General features: G+C 45.0%; 1 protein-coding gene and 1 long non-coding RNA gene across 3 annotated transcripts in view; one reads left to right on the forward strand and one right to left on the reverse strand.

Moving 5' to 3' along the window:
• LOC107226428 (leishmanolysin-like peptidase) overlaps positions 1–18,241 on the forward strand; it is a 207,421-nt gene that overhangs the window by 112,022 nt on the left and 77,158 nt on the right. For both annotated transcript variants that reach the window (XM_046744122.1, XM_046744123.1), the window contains exon 2: positions 1,201–1,301. In XM_046744122.1, the coding sequence (XP_046600078.1) occupies positions 1,201–1,301 (101 nt within the window). The remainder of the gene's footprint in view (positions 1–1,200; positions 1,302–18,241) is intronic.
• LOC124295185 overlaps positions 1–18,241 on the reverse strand; it is a 179,013-nt gene that overhangs the window by 88,346 nt on the left and 72,426 nt on the right. The gene's annotated exons all lie outside the window — the stretch shown is intronic.

The following is an 18,241-nucleotide window of genomic DNA, read 5'->3' on the forward strand; positions in this document are numbered from 1 at the left end:
ACAAAATTTAACATTTATCGGAACAATTCAATTTACGCCTCAGGTATAAGCTCCAAGTATAGATTTGTAAGAGTGGAAAGAAAAGCTGCGGGTCATTCTGTGTTCGGAAATGGCAATTGGTCAATACCCGCTATCCGTATGAGGCCGAAGGACTTCAAGCTTGCAAGTGATGTCTCCGTTGTCCCTGATGTCAAAGTTGTTGTGCAGTAAATGGCAAGATTGTTCGAGGGTCGTGAGTGTGGTGCGAACGATAATTTGGCTTCTCTACGCAAGAGACTTCCCACGCTCAGCCCTCAACTCTCACCTTCACCCTCTTCTCGTAGCTGGCTTCTCGCTCTCGGTAGTCCTCTAGCTCCTTCTCCTCCAATTTGTTCCTTGTTTTCTTCTTTGGACATAACCGGAAGCCCGCGAGAGTAGGTATGACGAAGGATTTCTCGGGAAATTAAATTGTTGCCCAACAATATACCCGCTTTAAGCTTGAAATTTTCCGGGCATTGGATGGGTCGATGCCGCCTCCACTTCCCTCCGAGCTTAGGTACTGGATTTTCGACGTCTGGCGCTTCTTTCGCCACTCATTGTTCAAGTCGTACGCTCACCGGAGCGCGTAAGTTGCGGTTTTCTTTATTACCATCTTCACCCGCTGTAGGGAAATCTAGAGAAATCTCGCGACGAGGTGTTTTACGTCTTTCACCAACAGCGAGACGAATTCGAACAATGAGAACATTGACATAGCATTTCGCCGTACCCGCGACTGTCAGCCATGGATGGAATAAATTGTCTTGCATTGGATTAGAGCGGTACCCTGCTTCTTGCTTCTTTGAAAATGCACAAAGCTTCAGTCTAGTCTTTTGTAACTGTGCGCATGTCTCTTTGGTCTGCTTCTGCTTACCCAGGCACGTGCAGTGTTTTTTTACACCGAGTGATTATCGCGCCCTCGTAAGGAAGGGACCGACGTAACGGGGCGCACCAAAGTTTTCCTGGTACAGGTACTGACAAGCAACATAAAACCCATTGTTAACAACCGACTTTACTGTCTTCGTAAAAAATAAAACGTACGCTGGAACTTCAGTCGTTTCCTTTCGGTACATACATTGCCTGTGAAAACTTTTTCCTCTCCCAAAGTTTGCGCTTATGCGATTAACGTACCGCTAACTCAATTATTACGACCAATTTTTTAACCAACGATTATTTCTGCTTCAGGTTGTTCACGGCGTCCACGTTGATCCAGTCCACGAAGTCAAGAAGCGCAGCATCAGTCAACCACTCAGGATCCTGCTTTGGTACGACGAGAGCGTCTATAGGTGAGTTGGGAAAATCAAATCGCCGCTACTCTTTAAGAGACTACTTAATTACCCTGCACTACGATCTTCGTGGAATTATTTACGAACCGTGTTCCCTGCGGAGTATGCTTGTTCTCAGAGTCGCAAAATAAGCTTGATTACGTCGTCGAGAAACACATTTAAGCACTCTTCGTCCGTCGCACGGGCATTTTAACCCCATTAATCATAATAACGCGGCGCGTTCGCAATTCCAGTAGCGGGGAAATATTTGCCTGCGGTTTTTTTTCCCCCCTCATGCTTATAACGACGTGTACGCGCCGGGTAATTATCTCTGATTTGTGTCATTCGCCACTGTGCTTTGAGTATGAAACCTGACGCGTAATACGGTGGATGTAACAGAAATATAACGTTGATGAGTTGTTACGTGGTCGCCTTTCTTATACGCGCACACATATGCCGATAGGTGTGTTTGCAAGGGTGATACGTAACCCGGTGCTCAAACTGTTGTGTACGGACTCACGTAATGCTTCGCAACTCGAAATTGAAGGTATTAATTCACGGTAGCCAGAGATTCTTCATGACGCGTTTACAAGGTTCAGAGGTATTTTCACGCTCCTTTCGTTGCCGAGCGGATCAATATTTACAGCTGTGTCATAACAGCGTTCAATCGATGATGACGCTTCGGATCATTTCAGTTTTTATTTAATCGTGGAATAACTTTTATACGACGTAATTGCGGCAAATCGACGGAATTCAGGGACCTTATGTACAATACGGTTGAAAATAACCATGTCTACATTTTTAAGTCAGCACTAAAAAGTATCGTCGATCAATCGAAGCTGTTATTCAACAGGCGCGTGGGACGAGGAGTCAGAAGGCTTCTGCGTATTAGGTGGAAATAAATCGAAACGCTTTTGACGTATGTTCGCAATAGTGGCTTGAAAATGAATTCTCGTTACAGTTACGCGTTTGCGTGCGTAGGCTTACGGTCAATACACGATCGTACGAGGACTCGAAGAATTTCCATCTTTGAATATTCAGGAACGGAGTAATAATAATAATCATTTGGCCGACGATTGAAAACGTGGAAAATCTTTTCTCGGTCGATACCTCGAGGCACAGTGTCGTATGAATTAGAGATCCAGAGGGAAGGTCTTGTACCGAAAATTCACCCTGTGTTTAGCGGGAATTCTGAATTATACTCGGCGGGTGGAGAAGGGGCGGGTGGGGGGGGGGGGGGGGGTTGTAACGATAGGCGCGCATATTCCATCTCGTACAAACACTCGGGGTAAACTTTTGCTAAACTATTCAGTGATTGCCTAATTATATGAGACGTATAGCAGTCATGGATGAAGATCGTACAGAATTGACTTGCCAACCTTGAAAGCTTTATGGTACCTATATCTACACTCTACAGGGTGGGCATTCGTGCCGGAGCTTTCAGAAATTTCCTAGATAACTCCGTTCGAGGGATAATTATTTTTCAGCATAAGATAATCCCTGCCATGGGAGCCATGAAAATGACTGATTAAATCGCGAACCAGTAATAATTAACAATAGGTTGTAAACACGAAGCCCACCTCAGGGTTGGTTCGAGGGGCGTCCAGGCGAGGCGAGAGCAAGCTTTTATCGCGTTACGTGATTCCTGGTCACAGCTTAATGGCCTCGCTAACCTTCGCAGCTTTGCCCTGCTCCCGCTGTTTTATCCAACTTGTTACCAGCACTTGGACCGCCCCGGTCGAATTCGATTAACCCTCTGGCCCACATCTTCGTTTATTTTCAAATCAATGCGGACAAAGGGTATGAGAATTTGTGTACGCCTGTGTTTATTGGTGGGCTTTTTTTCCTTGTCTCTCGTCTGTTCCGGTAGAATTTTCTTTCCAAGCAATGCGGCAAGGGCTACTTAGACTGATCAGAATTTGAGCAATTGTACGCTTCTAATCCTAATACTCCAGAAGTGTGTGTACCTCTGTTGCGTGGGGGAGGAAAGTTTGGAAACTTCGTGGACGCGAGAACGCTACAGAAAGTGTATATAGTCATACGTAAACACTTTGTTGCAAAGTTTAAACTAAATTTAACTTTGAAAGTCAAGCTCGTTACGATGTCTAACCCGATATTTCGCGTCTCGTACTTATTGTAGCTTATAAAGTCACCCGGTCTTAATGTCTTGTTTTTTTCCCTGTCCTCTTGATGTAAGAAGAAAGAAGAGAACAGATAAAAAAAAAAAATAAAAAACAAAAAAGACCAAAATATACAGGAGCAAAGAACCAAATGGATAAACATCCCCGTGGGGGCAAGTATTTGATAAAATAACGACGGAAATGAAAAAAGAAAGAACGCGGTGGACGGAAGAAGAAGTAAAAAGTAGTCTCTATACGCGAATTATTCGAACGACACGCGCGGGACTTACGGGAAGATTACTCTCCGTGGATATGATCGAAGGAAATGGGAACGGGTGTCCCTCATTTGTACGCCGCTCCGAGCTTGACTCAGCGCTTGAAATCTCGTTCCTCTCGTACAAGGTGTAGTGTAGGTAGGGGCATAACGTAGAATGGAACGGCCGTGTAACGCAGCGAATCTGCCTTTGCTCGGGGGATATCATAGTATGTGACGCCGGGTACGATAACAGGAGGTAGCTATTCGTTCTCTCACCCGTAAGCGAGAACACGCTTAAGATACGTGTCGTGTGAACCTTAAGGCAATGCATAACGCGCAATTTGCATACCTGCAAAGTTCTACGTGTACGGAGTGCCGATTGATGGTGATTCTCAATTCCGAACCGCGAACCCAACTGATGCTTGGCTGAATCGGAACTTGATCTTCTATCACTTTTGGTCTGACGTCGCGCTTCACTGGCTTGTGCATGTAGGCGGAAAGAGAGGATACTTTAGCGCAAGCTTAGAACCACTCACCTTCGATTCCCTTCATCTTTCAATGTCCGTGGAATCTCAAAACTTGTTTGATTCCATCTCGCAGCGCATTTTCAACGATGACTTCACGACCATGTTGCAAATCGTGTGTCTCTGGTATTTCTGTATCTGGGCGAAGAAAGTTGAGCCGTGTTACTCCGTTATTGCCTCTGATTTCGCGATACTTTCGTGTTCAACGATGTCGCTTAGATATGACTTGCAGGAACGAAAGGAACGCCTGAAATCCAACGTTTTCTTGCGCTCTTTTTCCGATGCCACAGACAGGGACTTATTCTTCATCCTCGGGTCGACGGCCGAGCTCGTGGAAATCTATGAATTTAATATTTGGAAAACGGGTGCCATCCGCCTGCACCCGGCCGCGGTTCACGACGATCGCATAAAATAACCGAATGTCGATTCCAATCCCCGAATTCAATAAGCATAAGTTACCAGAATGACCTCCCGGCTTGGCGGCTTTCCAAACTTCCTACCTCTCACCCTCCTTATATCCGCACACCACACTGAATCTCGAGCCTTAGGCTCGGAACTTGAAACTCTCAGCCGTTAAGAGATAATATAGCCAAGCAGATATGAACGTCGTATCTCTGTTATATAATGTGCGCGGGCGGTTCGAAGTGCGCGACAGAAACATGAAAATTCACCCCGGCATCCATATTTATTTCCATAAGATGGAATTCCGCGCGCGACATTAAAGTCTGGGTCGAGTTGAAAGCTCGATAATACTCCGCTTGTCCTCTGTCAACGTCAGATTCATTCCGAGCGTCAATTTTTCCTCGGCTATTTAAATTGACGTCAATATCTCGTGTGGTTAGTAATTTTTCCGGTACTTAAATTCGTTCCAAACTTTGTTTTTCCAACAAGTCTGGCTAGACGACGAATACGGTTCAACCGTATTAAAAGCCCACGTTTTCTTAGTCATTATCATCCCAACGTTACGCACTGCCACTGCTAGCAGAGCGGCTTGTTTGGCCTATCGATTAATCCGCCGTATCTTCATCAATAATTCAATATTAAGCGGATAAAATATGCAGTTGTTTGCGTGATCTAGATTGAACGGCGCATGTCGATCGAGCTGCTTGTAGAATGTAAATGAAATGAAAAACGCTTTTAACCATAATTTTCATTCCCACTACAAACACCGCGCCAACCTACAGTTGCGTACCAGTTTTCATTATAACTCCAACGAATAAAATCCAATCTCTTATCGTTAGTACGGTTCGATGGCCCGATTCGGAATTTGGCAATTAAACTCCCCGCATTTGTTCGGACTGTTTTAAATTTTCCTGTCTCTCTTTGCCACAATTTTGTAGTACAGGTTAAAAGGGGTATAAAATACTGAAAATAAATGTGACCTCGTTGAGCCGAGAACAATTATTTCCCTCTGCACCTAAAGTTATAGCTGTCAACATGCGGTTCTGATTTACAACCATGTAAATCAAACGGTTCGTTTTAGGCGTGTGTACGTTAACACGTATTATATATTGCACCGTTCCGTCGCTGCGGCGGAGGCAAAGTATCCCAGGAAAAAGAAAAAAAAAAAAAAAGGAAAATTCAGGCGAGTAAAAATTTAGCGGGAGTTAACATTTCCCGACACCCTGGCGCTGCGGTGGCGGATGTTCGTTCAGTTTTGTCCCAATTTCGCTGGGTATAAATAAAACACGCGCGGGATACGTGTGTGAAAAAAATTGATGCGCTTGAAAGATAAAACGAAAAACCTTTCCATGTACGGTGTAACAGACTAAATATATGTATAAGTATATCTCTTCTTTTCACTTCTCTTCTCGTCGCAACATAATATATGAAACTCAACGTTTCCCGGTCCCGCCCGCCTATAACTCCAGGACTACCAAACTTATTCTTTTTTGATTCTTTTCTTACGTGGATAGCTGCTACGTCTGGGGATGTTTTAGGCTATATTTCGTTAAAACCAGACCAACGGCTCTGGAGATGTAACGATATTTGTAAGCCAATGAGATGGGAAGCGGATTATCACACACTTGTGATGCGAACGTTGACTAAAAGTTTGAAAATTTCGCGAGAACATGATATTGCTGTGTCTAATAGTTTCGCCGCAAGATGCATTCGAAAATATTATATTACAGTATGTAATATTAACGGCGATGGGTAAAAGCTGACGTAGATGCACTCTCCTTGTTGCGTAAAAATAAACACAGACGTGAAACGGTCGAGGGGTGGTCGCGTTGAGAATTTTTACAGCGTTACACACTTGATGCGTCGCGTGTGGTGCCAACACTCGCTTTGTGACGCAAAGTTTCTCTTCAGCAGGACAATATTGTGTCTGTATGGACCAATTTATCCAGATTACACGACCCCTCGCTCGTTGATTATCCTCGTTTCTCGGTGCCCAGTCTATTGTTCAAATATAATACCGCTGCGTATTCCCGCCAATCTTCCTCCCTGCATGAGGTGGCCCTGCAATGTTATCGTTCTGTAACGCGGTTTTTGAATTAGCATCCCTCGGCAATAATAATTTCCCCGCATTTCTGCAACCCTTGTATCAGGATTTGCCGAAAGGGTATTATCGAACCCTCGATCGCTGCGGTTGAAGTATTTTTCCCTCTCTCCTCTGCAAATTTTCTATTCCTCAACGGGGAAACCTTTGCGGCTGCTTATCTTCGCTTCAAACAAATCCCGCCCTGCTGTCTTCCACGTCACTCAGCTCTCTTCTCGGTAATCCGCGAATAACCATGAGCAATGCCCTTTGAGCCGTGAAGTTCGGGGTAAATCAGGTATTCTCGGTTTTCCTGTGCTGTCGGTTGTGGATTTGAACCACCCGGAAAGGGGAAAGATTTGCACACCGGCAGGCCGGGAATATATTATTCCTCTCAAAGAATTTTGCGCCCCACGAGTATACAGGCGTTATAACCTACGTGGAGAGGGGAATTAGGTGTGCTGCGAGAGATAAATTCGTACCACTCGACTCCTCACTTCCTTCTTCACCTCAGTCAACAGGGTGCGACAACTTGCTCAATCCAGCGGCTCCGAGAAATAATACCGCGCTTTCACCACTTCGGCTTCACTCGCTGCTTCTTCTTCTTCTTCTTCTTTGTCGTCTTCTTCTTCTTCTTCTTTGTCGTCTTCTTCTTCTTCTTCTTCATCCTCTGCTTCTTCTGCTACTGCTACTGCTACTGTTACTGCTACTGCTACTCGGGTAAAATAAGTAGAGAGAGAGAGAGTAGACAAAATGAAATTCCAACCGGCTCCCTTCTCCGGACCCCTTTTTCCTTTTTCCGTCAGACCTCGAGTTACTTTAGCAAAGTTGAGGAGGTCCCATTCCTCCAGGGAGACGACACGCACGCGAAACGTTGCCCGTTGAAAGCAGCACCAGCAAACGTTCCAACTTTTATTTCATATATGTATATATTCTGGTTACAAAAAAGAAAGAAAGAAGAAAAAAAAACAAAAAAAAAAACAAGTCAGATGAGCAATAAGAATCCGGAAAAAAACGAGGAACTTGAGAAACAAAAACAACACTCGTACGAACAGGAATGGAAATATACTTTTCCAGTGACCGCCATTTGCAAGAACGAAACAGACTTAATTTTTTAGTCATTATCTCCTCAATTCATCGCTTCATCTCAGTTCGAAATGTGCAATTCCTGGATGATAACTTGAACCAATATTTGCACCAGGCGTCAGTCGGTCGACTAATCGAAGAAAAATATTAACCTGGTCGAAACCTTGTACAAGCGGAACGAATATTTTTCATACTTAAACGATGAACGTTATTTCGCCAGGTTGATGCAGCTTACGGTGCCGGATTAGCTGCTACTGAGGTGAAACTTGAAAGTATGAACGACAAGCTTCGAAACGATGAATCGAACGACGCCGCAAACTCGCCCCATGCACGCATACACACATATACTTATTTAGCGAAGCGGTATGCATACGTGTACCTAGGTTACGCGCGTTGTGTGAAAGGGGAGTAAATCGGGCGGGGAACGACGTGACACAAATGTGAATTTAACTTCACTCACGACTCCATTCCGAAACGTACGTACGTACGTACTCACTTCAACCTTCTCTTCGGGTTTGCTTCCTCCTTTCTGCCTGCATGGGAATTTCAATACGGACCGAGAGTGCAGCGGTCGCAGCAGCGCCGACAGCAGAGAAATGGAAAAATGGGGCCTTGCGAGTCAAGACACACTTCGCTCTTCGTTCGATGGAAGAACCAACGTCTCTCGAGGTTGTCGTCGGTCAATCGCCAAAGGCGCTCCTCGGATGCTGCTGTGCTTGGAAACGGAAGGTGCGCCGAAGCGCTCGATCCTTTTTATGCCATTGAACGTTGACCGCGAGACTCGATTATCGACGGACGGCACATTCCGGCGAACGGAGCTGGAGCGCGGCGGTGTTTGTTCCACCCTCGGGAGAGGCATTAATTTCACCAGTTTAATATGACACGACGCCTGCATCACATCGGGGATGCGGCGTCCCGCCCCAGGCGCCAACTACTCGTCAGCCTGATTGTCGGCGTTAACTTGATTCGTTACCTATCCCGTTTCATCGGACCATTGCCGATACCGACCGACCGCCGAACCTTTCGTCTCTCGCCTGTTGAATCTCATCGAACGATGATCCGTGATCCACTGACGAACGATGGAATAACGGAAGCGAGGAATTACTTCGGAACTTGAGCTGATTTCTCCAGGGTAAAAATGACGGACCTTGTTCGTTCCGAGTTACACGTCTCGAGTCGGAAAAACGCGAGTGCTGTGGAAAGAATTTCACGAACGCGTCTCTTGGAGGAATTGATGTAGTTTATTTATTTATTTTTTTTTTGCTACCGTACCGACATCAAAAATGTTTCATCTTTCGAGCGAGCATTTTTACGGACAGGATATACGCGCATCATCCACGGGCAAAACGGTGTAGCGAAACGCGTGAAACATTCGAGGTAGAGAGAGTTGGAGAGAAGAGGTAGGGCGGCAGATACGAGTAAGGGGATCGATGCAGTCTTCGGCGATAAAAACGTCAAAGCGGAGGAAAAATTCATCCATCAATAATCGAGGACGATGGAGAAAAAAGATGTATGTACGGGTAATATTTAAAAAGGGAAAAAGTAGTTATTGAATACCTCCGCAGCGAGAGTTTTATACTCTTTTTAAAATTTTCTTTTAAAACAGAAAACCACTCACCGGCTATAACGAACCTCGAACCGACGAACGAAGGTTGCGCGGGAGGGTTATAAACTATAACGTGAAAAGTAAATCCTATCAATTTTGAACGGAGCACGGTGTGGCCATTATTGAAAAATTTCTCGCACCGACAGACACGAGAGAAGCCGAGAAGCAATGAAGCGTGACATGAAACGTCGGCTCGCGTTTGCCGAAAAGTTTGCCTCGCAAAAATTGGGTGTAAAGTAAAATCACGCGGGAGTATATTTGAGCACACGATGTTTTGTGGTTGCAGGATCATAAGAGAGAAGAAGAGAGTATACAGTCCTTTTGTGTACCGAATCAATCGAAACGTGTTTTGTTCGGACCGAAATGCTGACCTGACCTACCGAGTATTTGGCAAAGTGACAAGTGAGTTTCTTTCGGAGGACTCGAAATTCCGAATCCCATTAACACGTCGGCACGTCTACCTTGGATAAACGTAAATTTTTACCGCAGCTCGAATCAGCGAATATTCCTTTATGGAGTTGCGGAAAATTCGCGCATGTGTGTTAAGGCGGCGTCGCTAGTTTTTCTTTTTTTTTTTCCCTTCTCGTTGCTGAAATCCACGCGAGTAAAACGTACGACACGCGAGCTAAGGAAGCCGCAGCTGACGGTGAAATCTTCTTTATTATACCAACCTGAGAAATAGCGCGAACACAGCACCTCGTCGTTTCAAGATACAGGCATGCCTCGTACCATGCGCGCTCCCGTGCCATTCAACTTGACTTTTACTGCATCTCACGTGGCGGTGCAGCGCCGCAATCCTACAACGTTTGCACTTTCACCGCCGGGCGCTGAACGCGCGTCTGTTTCAAAAATTATAGAAGGCGAAAAAGAAAGAAGAAGATACAAAAAGAAAACGATAAAAACTCATCTACATCGATAATTATTCACAGTATATTGTCGAAAAGGATTTTTTCATTCGGTACGCCAACATCGCTTTCGTGTAAATATATGTAAAGAACACGGGAAACGAGGGTGAAAAAGTGAAGAGAAATATAACGCAATAAACAATTACAGTATTCGGATATAAAAACATCAATTTCACGTTTAATATACACAGAAACGTTGAAATACGGAAACAAGGTGTTATTAATGAAATATAAAAGTACCTATCCCAACATCCCTCGATGTGTAATTTTATTCCGGCAAAGGGCGTACAAACCGAACGTGTTTTCTTTTTCTTATTCAAACACGGGCTGGGTCGATTTAACAAAGGGTTTCGCCAACGCACGCACGCGTGAATGAATTATCGTTATTACACAAGCGGCCGGTACTCGGTGTTTGTCGAATATTTCCCTTAACGCGTCGTCGTCCATGCCTGGTTGATCAACTTTTACAACGCACTCAGCGTGCCTAAGTATCGACCAATCAGCCGCGTTGCGGGATATTGCGAAGCTTTCACGTTTCCGTTCTACTCGAAACATTATAGAAGCAAATGGATGAACACCATTCGCTTTTACATACACGAATGACTTTCGACCGAAACAATCAGCGGGGATTATCGAATCGCAGATAATTTGTTGACTGGAACGAGTAATACGGAGTTGGAGAGTAGCAAAAATATAACTCGTCATCGACAATTATTACGGATTTTTTAAGCACCCCGATTTATTTTCTTTTCTTTCATACTTCTCTGGTACTCTTTTATTCTTTTCCACCAAATTATTCGCTGAATAAACGCCTAAGGGATGAAAAAAAAATTTGGGGTTCAACAACTCGTTACCGTCTTCGTCAATCCGGTCGTCGCCCTGCGCAACTTTTGTTGTTTTTCAACCGTCAAGTGCAGGAGTGACGGGAACAGGGAGATGGATGCTGCGCAAATTAAAGAGAGAGAGAGAGAGAGAGAGGGAGAAGGAGGTAAAACTGACAGAGAGGAATGAGTGACGGGAAACGGGGGAGGGAAAAGAAAAGGCTGGAAGTAAATGCCGAAATCCGTCTGACGCACCCGGACAATTAGCGCGAGGATTCGTGGAAATACGTCACAGGGGATACCGTCGGCCTGGTATCCGTTTGTTCCGAATGTAGAGGAAGCGAAGAGGAGCGGAGGAGAGCCGGGATTCGTTAACGGGCTTAAAACTGTAAAATCGCGGGAAAAAGCGCTAGACGACGGTTTTACCGCTCGCGAGCAACGCTGCAATACCCGAGAGCGTCGTTTAGATTTTACGTAAAATTTCGCTCCTCGCAAAAGCTTCGTTAACTGTATTATTTTTGTCATTGTTAGGTACTATACTATCATGATTAAAATAATTCAACTTGCAACAAATTCGATGAATATACATGCCTCGAAGCGAACTGCGTCTCAGAGGGTGGAGAAACTGATAAATCGATGGAAAAATTAACAATCGGGGTTTAAAAAAAGAGCGAAAGAGATAGGAAGAGAGAGAAAGGGGGGGGGGGAGTGGGTGGAACTTTATTCATTAGATCATATAAAAAAAAGGAGAGAAATAACGATGATTATTTAGGCAGGCCATTTATATTATACCTTGTAGAGCGCGTTAGCGAATCCAACGCCTGCACTCGCCCTTTTCCCTAATGAGAGGAAAATGAAAAAAAAAACTTGAGGGGAAAAAGGCGCGAGCCGACGAGGGGTAAGAATGCTTAATGTTTTAATGGTGGCTTAGTTTCTGGGAACCCCCGAGCATATAAAGTATGAGGGTATTGAGAAGAAAGAAAAAAAATCTCTTCCCCTCGTTCGAAAATTCACGAACCTTTTATCCGGCTCTCTTCCATTAATTTCTCATTTCTTCACCGTTTCATAACGTCCCATTCTCTTATATTATACATTGTACCTAATATCCTGTCGCGTGTACTAACATTTACGTACTTGATATAAAAATGATAATTATTTTCCTCATTATACGTTTCATACCCGCAGGAGCTTTTGACCAACTCAGGAGACTTGTCGAAGGATCAGAGAAGGCACACATTTGTACCTCGACTGATCTTGTCTCGGGCACCGTCTTAATCCGGTATCCTTGATTAATTATAATTGTGATTATTCCGCCGAGAAAGGGGCAACTCTCTCTTTGACATGGCTTTGGCGTTGAAGCTGGGCCTAATGCAAAGCCGGCTCTGAGCCCGAGTCAGCCAGTCGAGCAGTCTCGTATAAGGTCGAGCCGTGAGCTTTAGGTCTGAATATACTATAATTAATAGAGGATCAGGGGGGACCTGGTGGTAGGCTGCGATTGAATTGGGAACAGTTTGGGCAGACATCAATTCGTCGTTGAAAATCGGACGTGGAACCCGACTAATTTCAGGCCCCTGCTAACCCATTGTCTCTTCTCTTCGTTGTATTCGAAGCGATGAAATTCGTCAGCGTTTTGTCAACTCCGAGAAAATCATTACCACGGTTTTCGACCGGCCACTTCAAGTCTGCGCGTAAAATTAAAATCCTTGAAATCAAATTTCGTCTTGGCTTGGTGGTGAAAACCGCACGCGGTTGACGGCAATGCCGTGCATGAGTTTGTGTGCGGCTTTTGGCGCGAAAGTTCAGTGAAGTTATTTCCTGGGGTAAACGAGGTATTTTAAGATGCGACGTTTAGATTTCCGTACTCGTCGCTATACTCGTGCCACTACGCTCTGCGACTCCCTGTAAGTTCCTGGAATAATTACCGGAAATAGTGGTTTCCGCACAAGACGATCACTTGATCAATTTATAGACATTCGGAAACTTTGCTAGCTCGAAGAGCCACGTGACCGAGCCAAGTATCGTTACTTTTCTGCGTTACTTTTATGAGTTTGGTTGTGTATTTACAAGAAGTAAGTGACGTTAGGTGATTATTTTTGCTTTCTTTTTTCATGGGTTTTTGAACTGACTCACGGTGTCGTCGACTTGGAACCGTCGAGGAAGACCGAAAATTGTGGTGACAAACATTAGAGTATAATCTTATGCATACAACAAACGGGCGGGGAAAGTCGATACGAGTCGGTTGGAAGTTGTTGGAAGTTTGTGAGAACTTGAGAGTTGAGCAAAGCAAAAGATGGTGGGTGCGGCAAAATGTGTTTGTGTGTAAGTTTGAGTGATATATATATATATATATAAGTTTCTCGTTAATTCACGCTTTGAAAGCTGTATTCGCGTGTTACCGGAGGCCTGCGTACCGTCTGCGTATGTATAATGATAGATACAGACGTACGTATGAAATAACGTGATTCACTTTTGCAGGGAGTTTCGTAACATCTCAGAGGCTCTCCTAACGACGTTTAGTAATTTCCAAGAGCTCAGGACGTTACAACAAAGTGTTCGTTTGACGCGTTGATAAACAGAGTGATGAACGAGCTTTTCCCTGCAGCAGCAAGAATCGCGGGGTTAGGTGAAACACTGTCGCCCTTTATCTCCGAGGATTCCAAGCTTTCGAAAGCCTCGAGTGGCGAGCAGCGTCAGCGACGTGGCTCTGGCACGCACCCTGATTTCAGTAATTACAAGTCACCAATTATCCGCCGACCAGGCGCTGATTGCGATCGGAAAATTACTAATTGGGATTCGGAATGCTTTTTCTACGTTTTGTTGTACCCGGAACCTAAAAGAGAGAGGAGAGAGAGAGAAAAAAAAAATAACTCAGCAAATCCTCGGAATTGAATTCGCTGATTGCGGCAGTTTTATTTTCCCATTGACCGACCTGCAATTCGTGGCAGCTATAGAACTGTTTTCCGTGATCACCCCGTCACCGACTCGCGGAAACTCGGCGTACGTAACAACGTAGTCCGAGAGCAAATGGTCCACGTTTTGTTCGCCTACCGAACAACCAATTTTCGGACAAGTTCGAGACCTCGACGACATCAATTATGCGACAGCCTACCGCTTTCACTTCAAAAGTTCTGTAACCACACCTCTACAATTATGGATCATAAAGTCATCGCGTGTTTTCCATTCAACAAGGAAGCCAAGACGCTATTAATTTCCGAAACTTTGAGTAGTGATCACCGTTATACAAACCTAGGTTCGTGACAAATGGTGAAATTCACAACATCAAAGCGTATACCGCTTCTCTGTATCTACAGAGCTACTATTTGACCAGGTAGTACTGGCAAATTATTTTCAACTCACGCCACGTCGTCGCCAAGAACTTCTGTCTTCGATCAATAATTTATTCAGCACTCGACTGGAAGTTCAGTTTAACGACCGGCGTGGGTTAAATTTCGGAATTACATCTTAGAATCTCCAAAAATGTAGTATTCCTTGGTTAATTTTATTCACCGATCATTGCCTGGATACAAATATTACCGACGCTGGGCTTCATTTATCGCGTTAAAGTCTTTGCCTGAGAATGAAGGGTCAATGTCTGTATCTGTTTGGTCGATTTTCTGTCGGTATTAGGTTAAACGGCGGAGTGAACGCAGCGAGTCTCTGTGACAGGGGAAGTAATAGTCGGAGAACTTTTTCGTATTATGTTAATGCTTGGGCCGCATGATACCCTCACCAGTCAAAGCAGCCGAGACACTGTCCCCCGAACGATATCGAATCCTCGTCCAACTGTCCTGCCGAATTACCATTCACTCCACTTTGCTCGCGCCATCTAGCTATGATCCCGGGCCATTTTCCATGCCATTTAGGGAAATTAGTAGGCGCCGCCGAGAGTTTCGAACATCAGGATGGCAGCGTGGAAATCGACGCCAATGAAACCCTCTTGCCCTTTCGGTAAGTGAGTAAAGCCTCGGCCACTATCCTTTGAATTTGTCCCCTTTTTATACTAGCTTTCAAGGTTGGTCAAAAGTCGAGCCCCGCTCTCGTAACTTTCCTCAATCATAACTAAATACGAATTTTACCATTCGGATAATACTTGGGGTGAAAACATCACGCTGACAGTATAATGTGACGCGTTCCATTAGGTATATGGATAGAATTAGCGTAAAATGATTGAGAATTGGAAAGTGTTGAGATGGAATGTTCTGCATGTAAATATACTCGTATATACGTGAGGTGCGCAAACTGGTTTGTTTAAATGAACTTGAGACCACATTGTATACTCATTAGTTTTTCTAATTTACCGATATTTTGTTGAATTCAGTCGGAAATTGAATGGAAAGTGTGTGAAATATGGAATTCGTGATGCGTTTACTGTGGATAATTTGTATTTACCTGATTCTAGATTTTTTTCAACATGTGGCATACAGGTTCTGCTTACATATAGAATGAGGCAGGAGAGAAGGTAGTTTCGACTCTCAATTAGTTCACCTTTTTCTGCGGCAGAAACACCCGACTCCTGTCACGCGAAAAGTCGTCAGTTTTCGATTTATCGTTGACGGTGTTGCCTCGAATAGCTTAGCGAGGATTGCAGGGTTTAATTTCTCTGCATATCGTAAAGCGACGATCCATGATTCAAGGCTCTTCCGCAAGTCACTCGCCGTACCTTTGTCACTCTGGACGTCGAAACCTGAGGCATCGGGCCGTCCAAGACGCAATTGGGCCCGAACAAAAATTGTAACCTGAACAACATTCGGCGTCTTCGGCCTCTTTGAAACCGTTTAATTATAATAAAACGAATTCTGTCGAGCAGGTACTTACCGGATATCAAAACGAGTCATGTCCAGTCACGTCCAATTATCACCGCGTGAGGATAGCCTGGTAAATGGATGTACGTACAACTATCTGCGTCTAAGGCCGAATGAAGGATCGTTTTAACTTTGAAACGGGCCTAGCGAATCGTGTAATCGAATGAAATCCCTCCGACTGTGGACTGTCAGAAGGACTTTGAACTTCGCTTTGGAGTTTCGCGGGTGTAGCGGCTGACAGCCAATAACGTCTGACCTCTTTGTCCAACTTTCCGGGACCATCCGCGTGTCCGCGAAAGTTCGCTTAAGCCTCTAAGCCACCGGGAACTCTTCATTCTTTCGGGACAAAACCGCTTACTACTTTTTGACCGAGAAGTTTCTGACCCGGCGTCCAGAATCCCTGACGTAAATTTCCCCTCGCAGCGACTCCGCCTTCCTGCCTGATCTTATAAATTGGTACCAAAAGGTTTTAATTGCCTGCGTCCTCGAGTTTGATTTCAGGCTTTTTATCCGCGATACTAAGTATATCGATACTTCGCGAAAGATCTCTTTGTACGCATACCCGTGTCGCGGGTATGTGAATATGCCGCATGGAATGGGAAAATGATTTTTGCCGTGGTGCAGTACGACGGATGGGGCAATCTCGCTGATATTCTTATACCATCGGTCGACGGATGGGATCGGCGAATCTTCTTTCACATTCAAGACGCGGAGCGGATATCCTTTCTTTTATTTATCTTTTTTTCAACTCCCCTCCTTTTTCTCTTTTCTTTCTTTTTTTTTTCGCCCTTCCCGCAGTCGTGAATCGTACGATTTATTACAGTCGACAGTCCCTAGCGATCTTTCCTCGCTGTCTCTCCACCTTTTCCCTCCGTGGCAGCTGCACTATCGGGAATTACGTCCACTCTCAAGTTTCCAATATTTGATTCTCCATCAGCCAGGAATGATGTACCTAACTATCGTACAATCGCTCGAGTGATTCCCTCTTTCAATTGCTATTTGGTTAACCGAAAATTTGAAGAAAAAGTAGCGGGAGAGGGAACGATCGATAGATCACGCGGAAGCGACGGAGCTAGGTGGTTGAATAATGCCTTCAGCAACGACGAGGGCGAATTAAATAAGAAGCGGTACGAATCCTCTTGGGTCAGACGTTATGCATGGTGGCTAGCTCGCAGCTGGATGGTGGTAAAGCAAAGTCAGGTAGGTATATTTAAATCTTCATCCACGCCGGTATCCGAGAAAGCTTTTAGGGGCTTTTAATTGCGAACTTGAGGGTGCTCGAGTGACGCATAACTTTTATCAAACCGCTTGAATTCTGTCCATATTGTACAAAGATTATTCAACGGACCCTGGAGCCACGATCGAATTCGAATCATGTAACATAACTGGAAGCCCGAGAGGTGTTACCTTATTACCTTATTCCGAGATACAGAGTTGTGACGCGAGACGGACGAGCGAGACGTCTCGAAAGGTCACGACAACCTAGCGCTCCCGAGTACGACGAGGAATTCAAACCGTTGTTAGGATAACAAGAACGGGGGGTGAGATGCCAGAAGCCGAGAACAGTTTTTGGTAGTGGGGATGAGACCAGGAGTGTAAAAGCGGAGCAGGATACCAAACGAAAACAACCCTTCTCAAGGCGTCTCGACGCTGTCGGTTCCACGGGGGGATTGCGAAATTAGTAAGAACTTTCCGTGTACAGCTACACTCTTGATAATCCCGGATTCTTCTTCCTTGTTTTTCTTCTCTTCGCTCTGTTTTATCGCATTCGGTTACCTGCCCGAGAATATTGACACCCGCGACAAAATTAGTGTTCTTAAGTATTACTCAAGGAAACGGGGATCGCTCCGGTGACTAAGGGTGCTGCATCGTCGGCGAACACGCGACGCAGGATATCCTCGATGTTTTATCACTTCGGCGTACGGAAAGAAGTCGCGTCGGCGTTTGCTGTTCCGAACGACGTGGCGCTCGCGGCTGTGTCTACGTAACAAACTCGTCGTGTAACCTACGCAATAACGGCAGGTAAAAAGGGTACGAGGGCTGGTTGAGCGATAACGCGTGGACGAAGCCAGCCGCAGTTGGCCTCCGGTTCTGTTTACGATCCATCCCGTAAAATATGAACGCGATTTATAGTGAACGCCTTTCCTCGCAGTCGTGTAAAAACCTTCTTTTTTTCTCTCTCTGTTCGTTTTTCCTTCTTCACCCACCTCCCTCCCTCCGTCGCTGTGTTCATCCTCTTTCTACACGCCTGGCAATAAGGGCTGATGCCTTGTCGTTGGGCAAATTAGAGGGGCTGTCGGAGGAGGAGAGAAACAAGGAGAAGAAACGTGAGGAGAACGGGCTTGGTCGAGCTCTGTTA

The sequence above is a fragment of the Neodiprion lecontei genome, chromosome 6, assembly GCF_021901455.1.
Source record: "Neodiprion lecontei isolate iyNeoLeco1 chromosome 6, iyNeoLeco1.1, whole genome shotgun sequence".
NCBI classification, from domain to species: domain Eukaryota; kingdom Metazoa; phylum Arthropoda; class Insecta; order Hymenoptera; family Diprionidae; genus Neodiprion; species Neodiprion lecontei.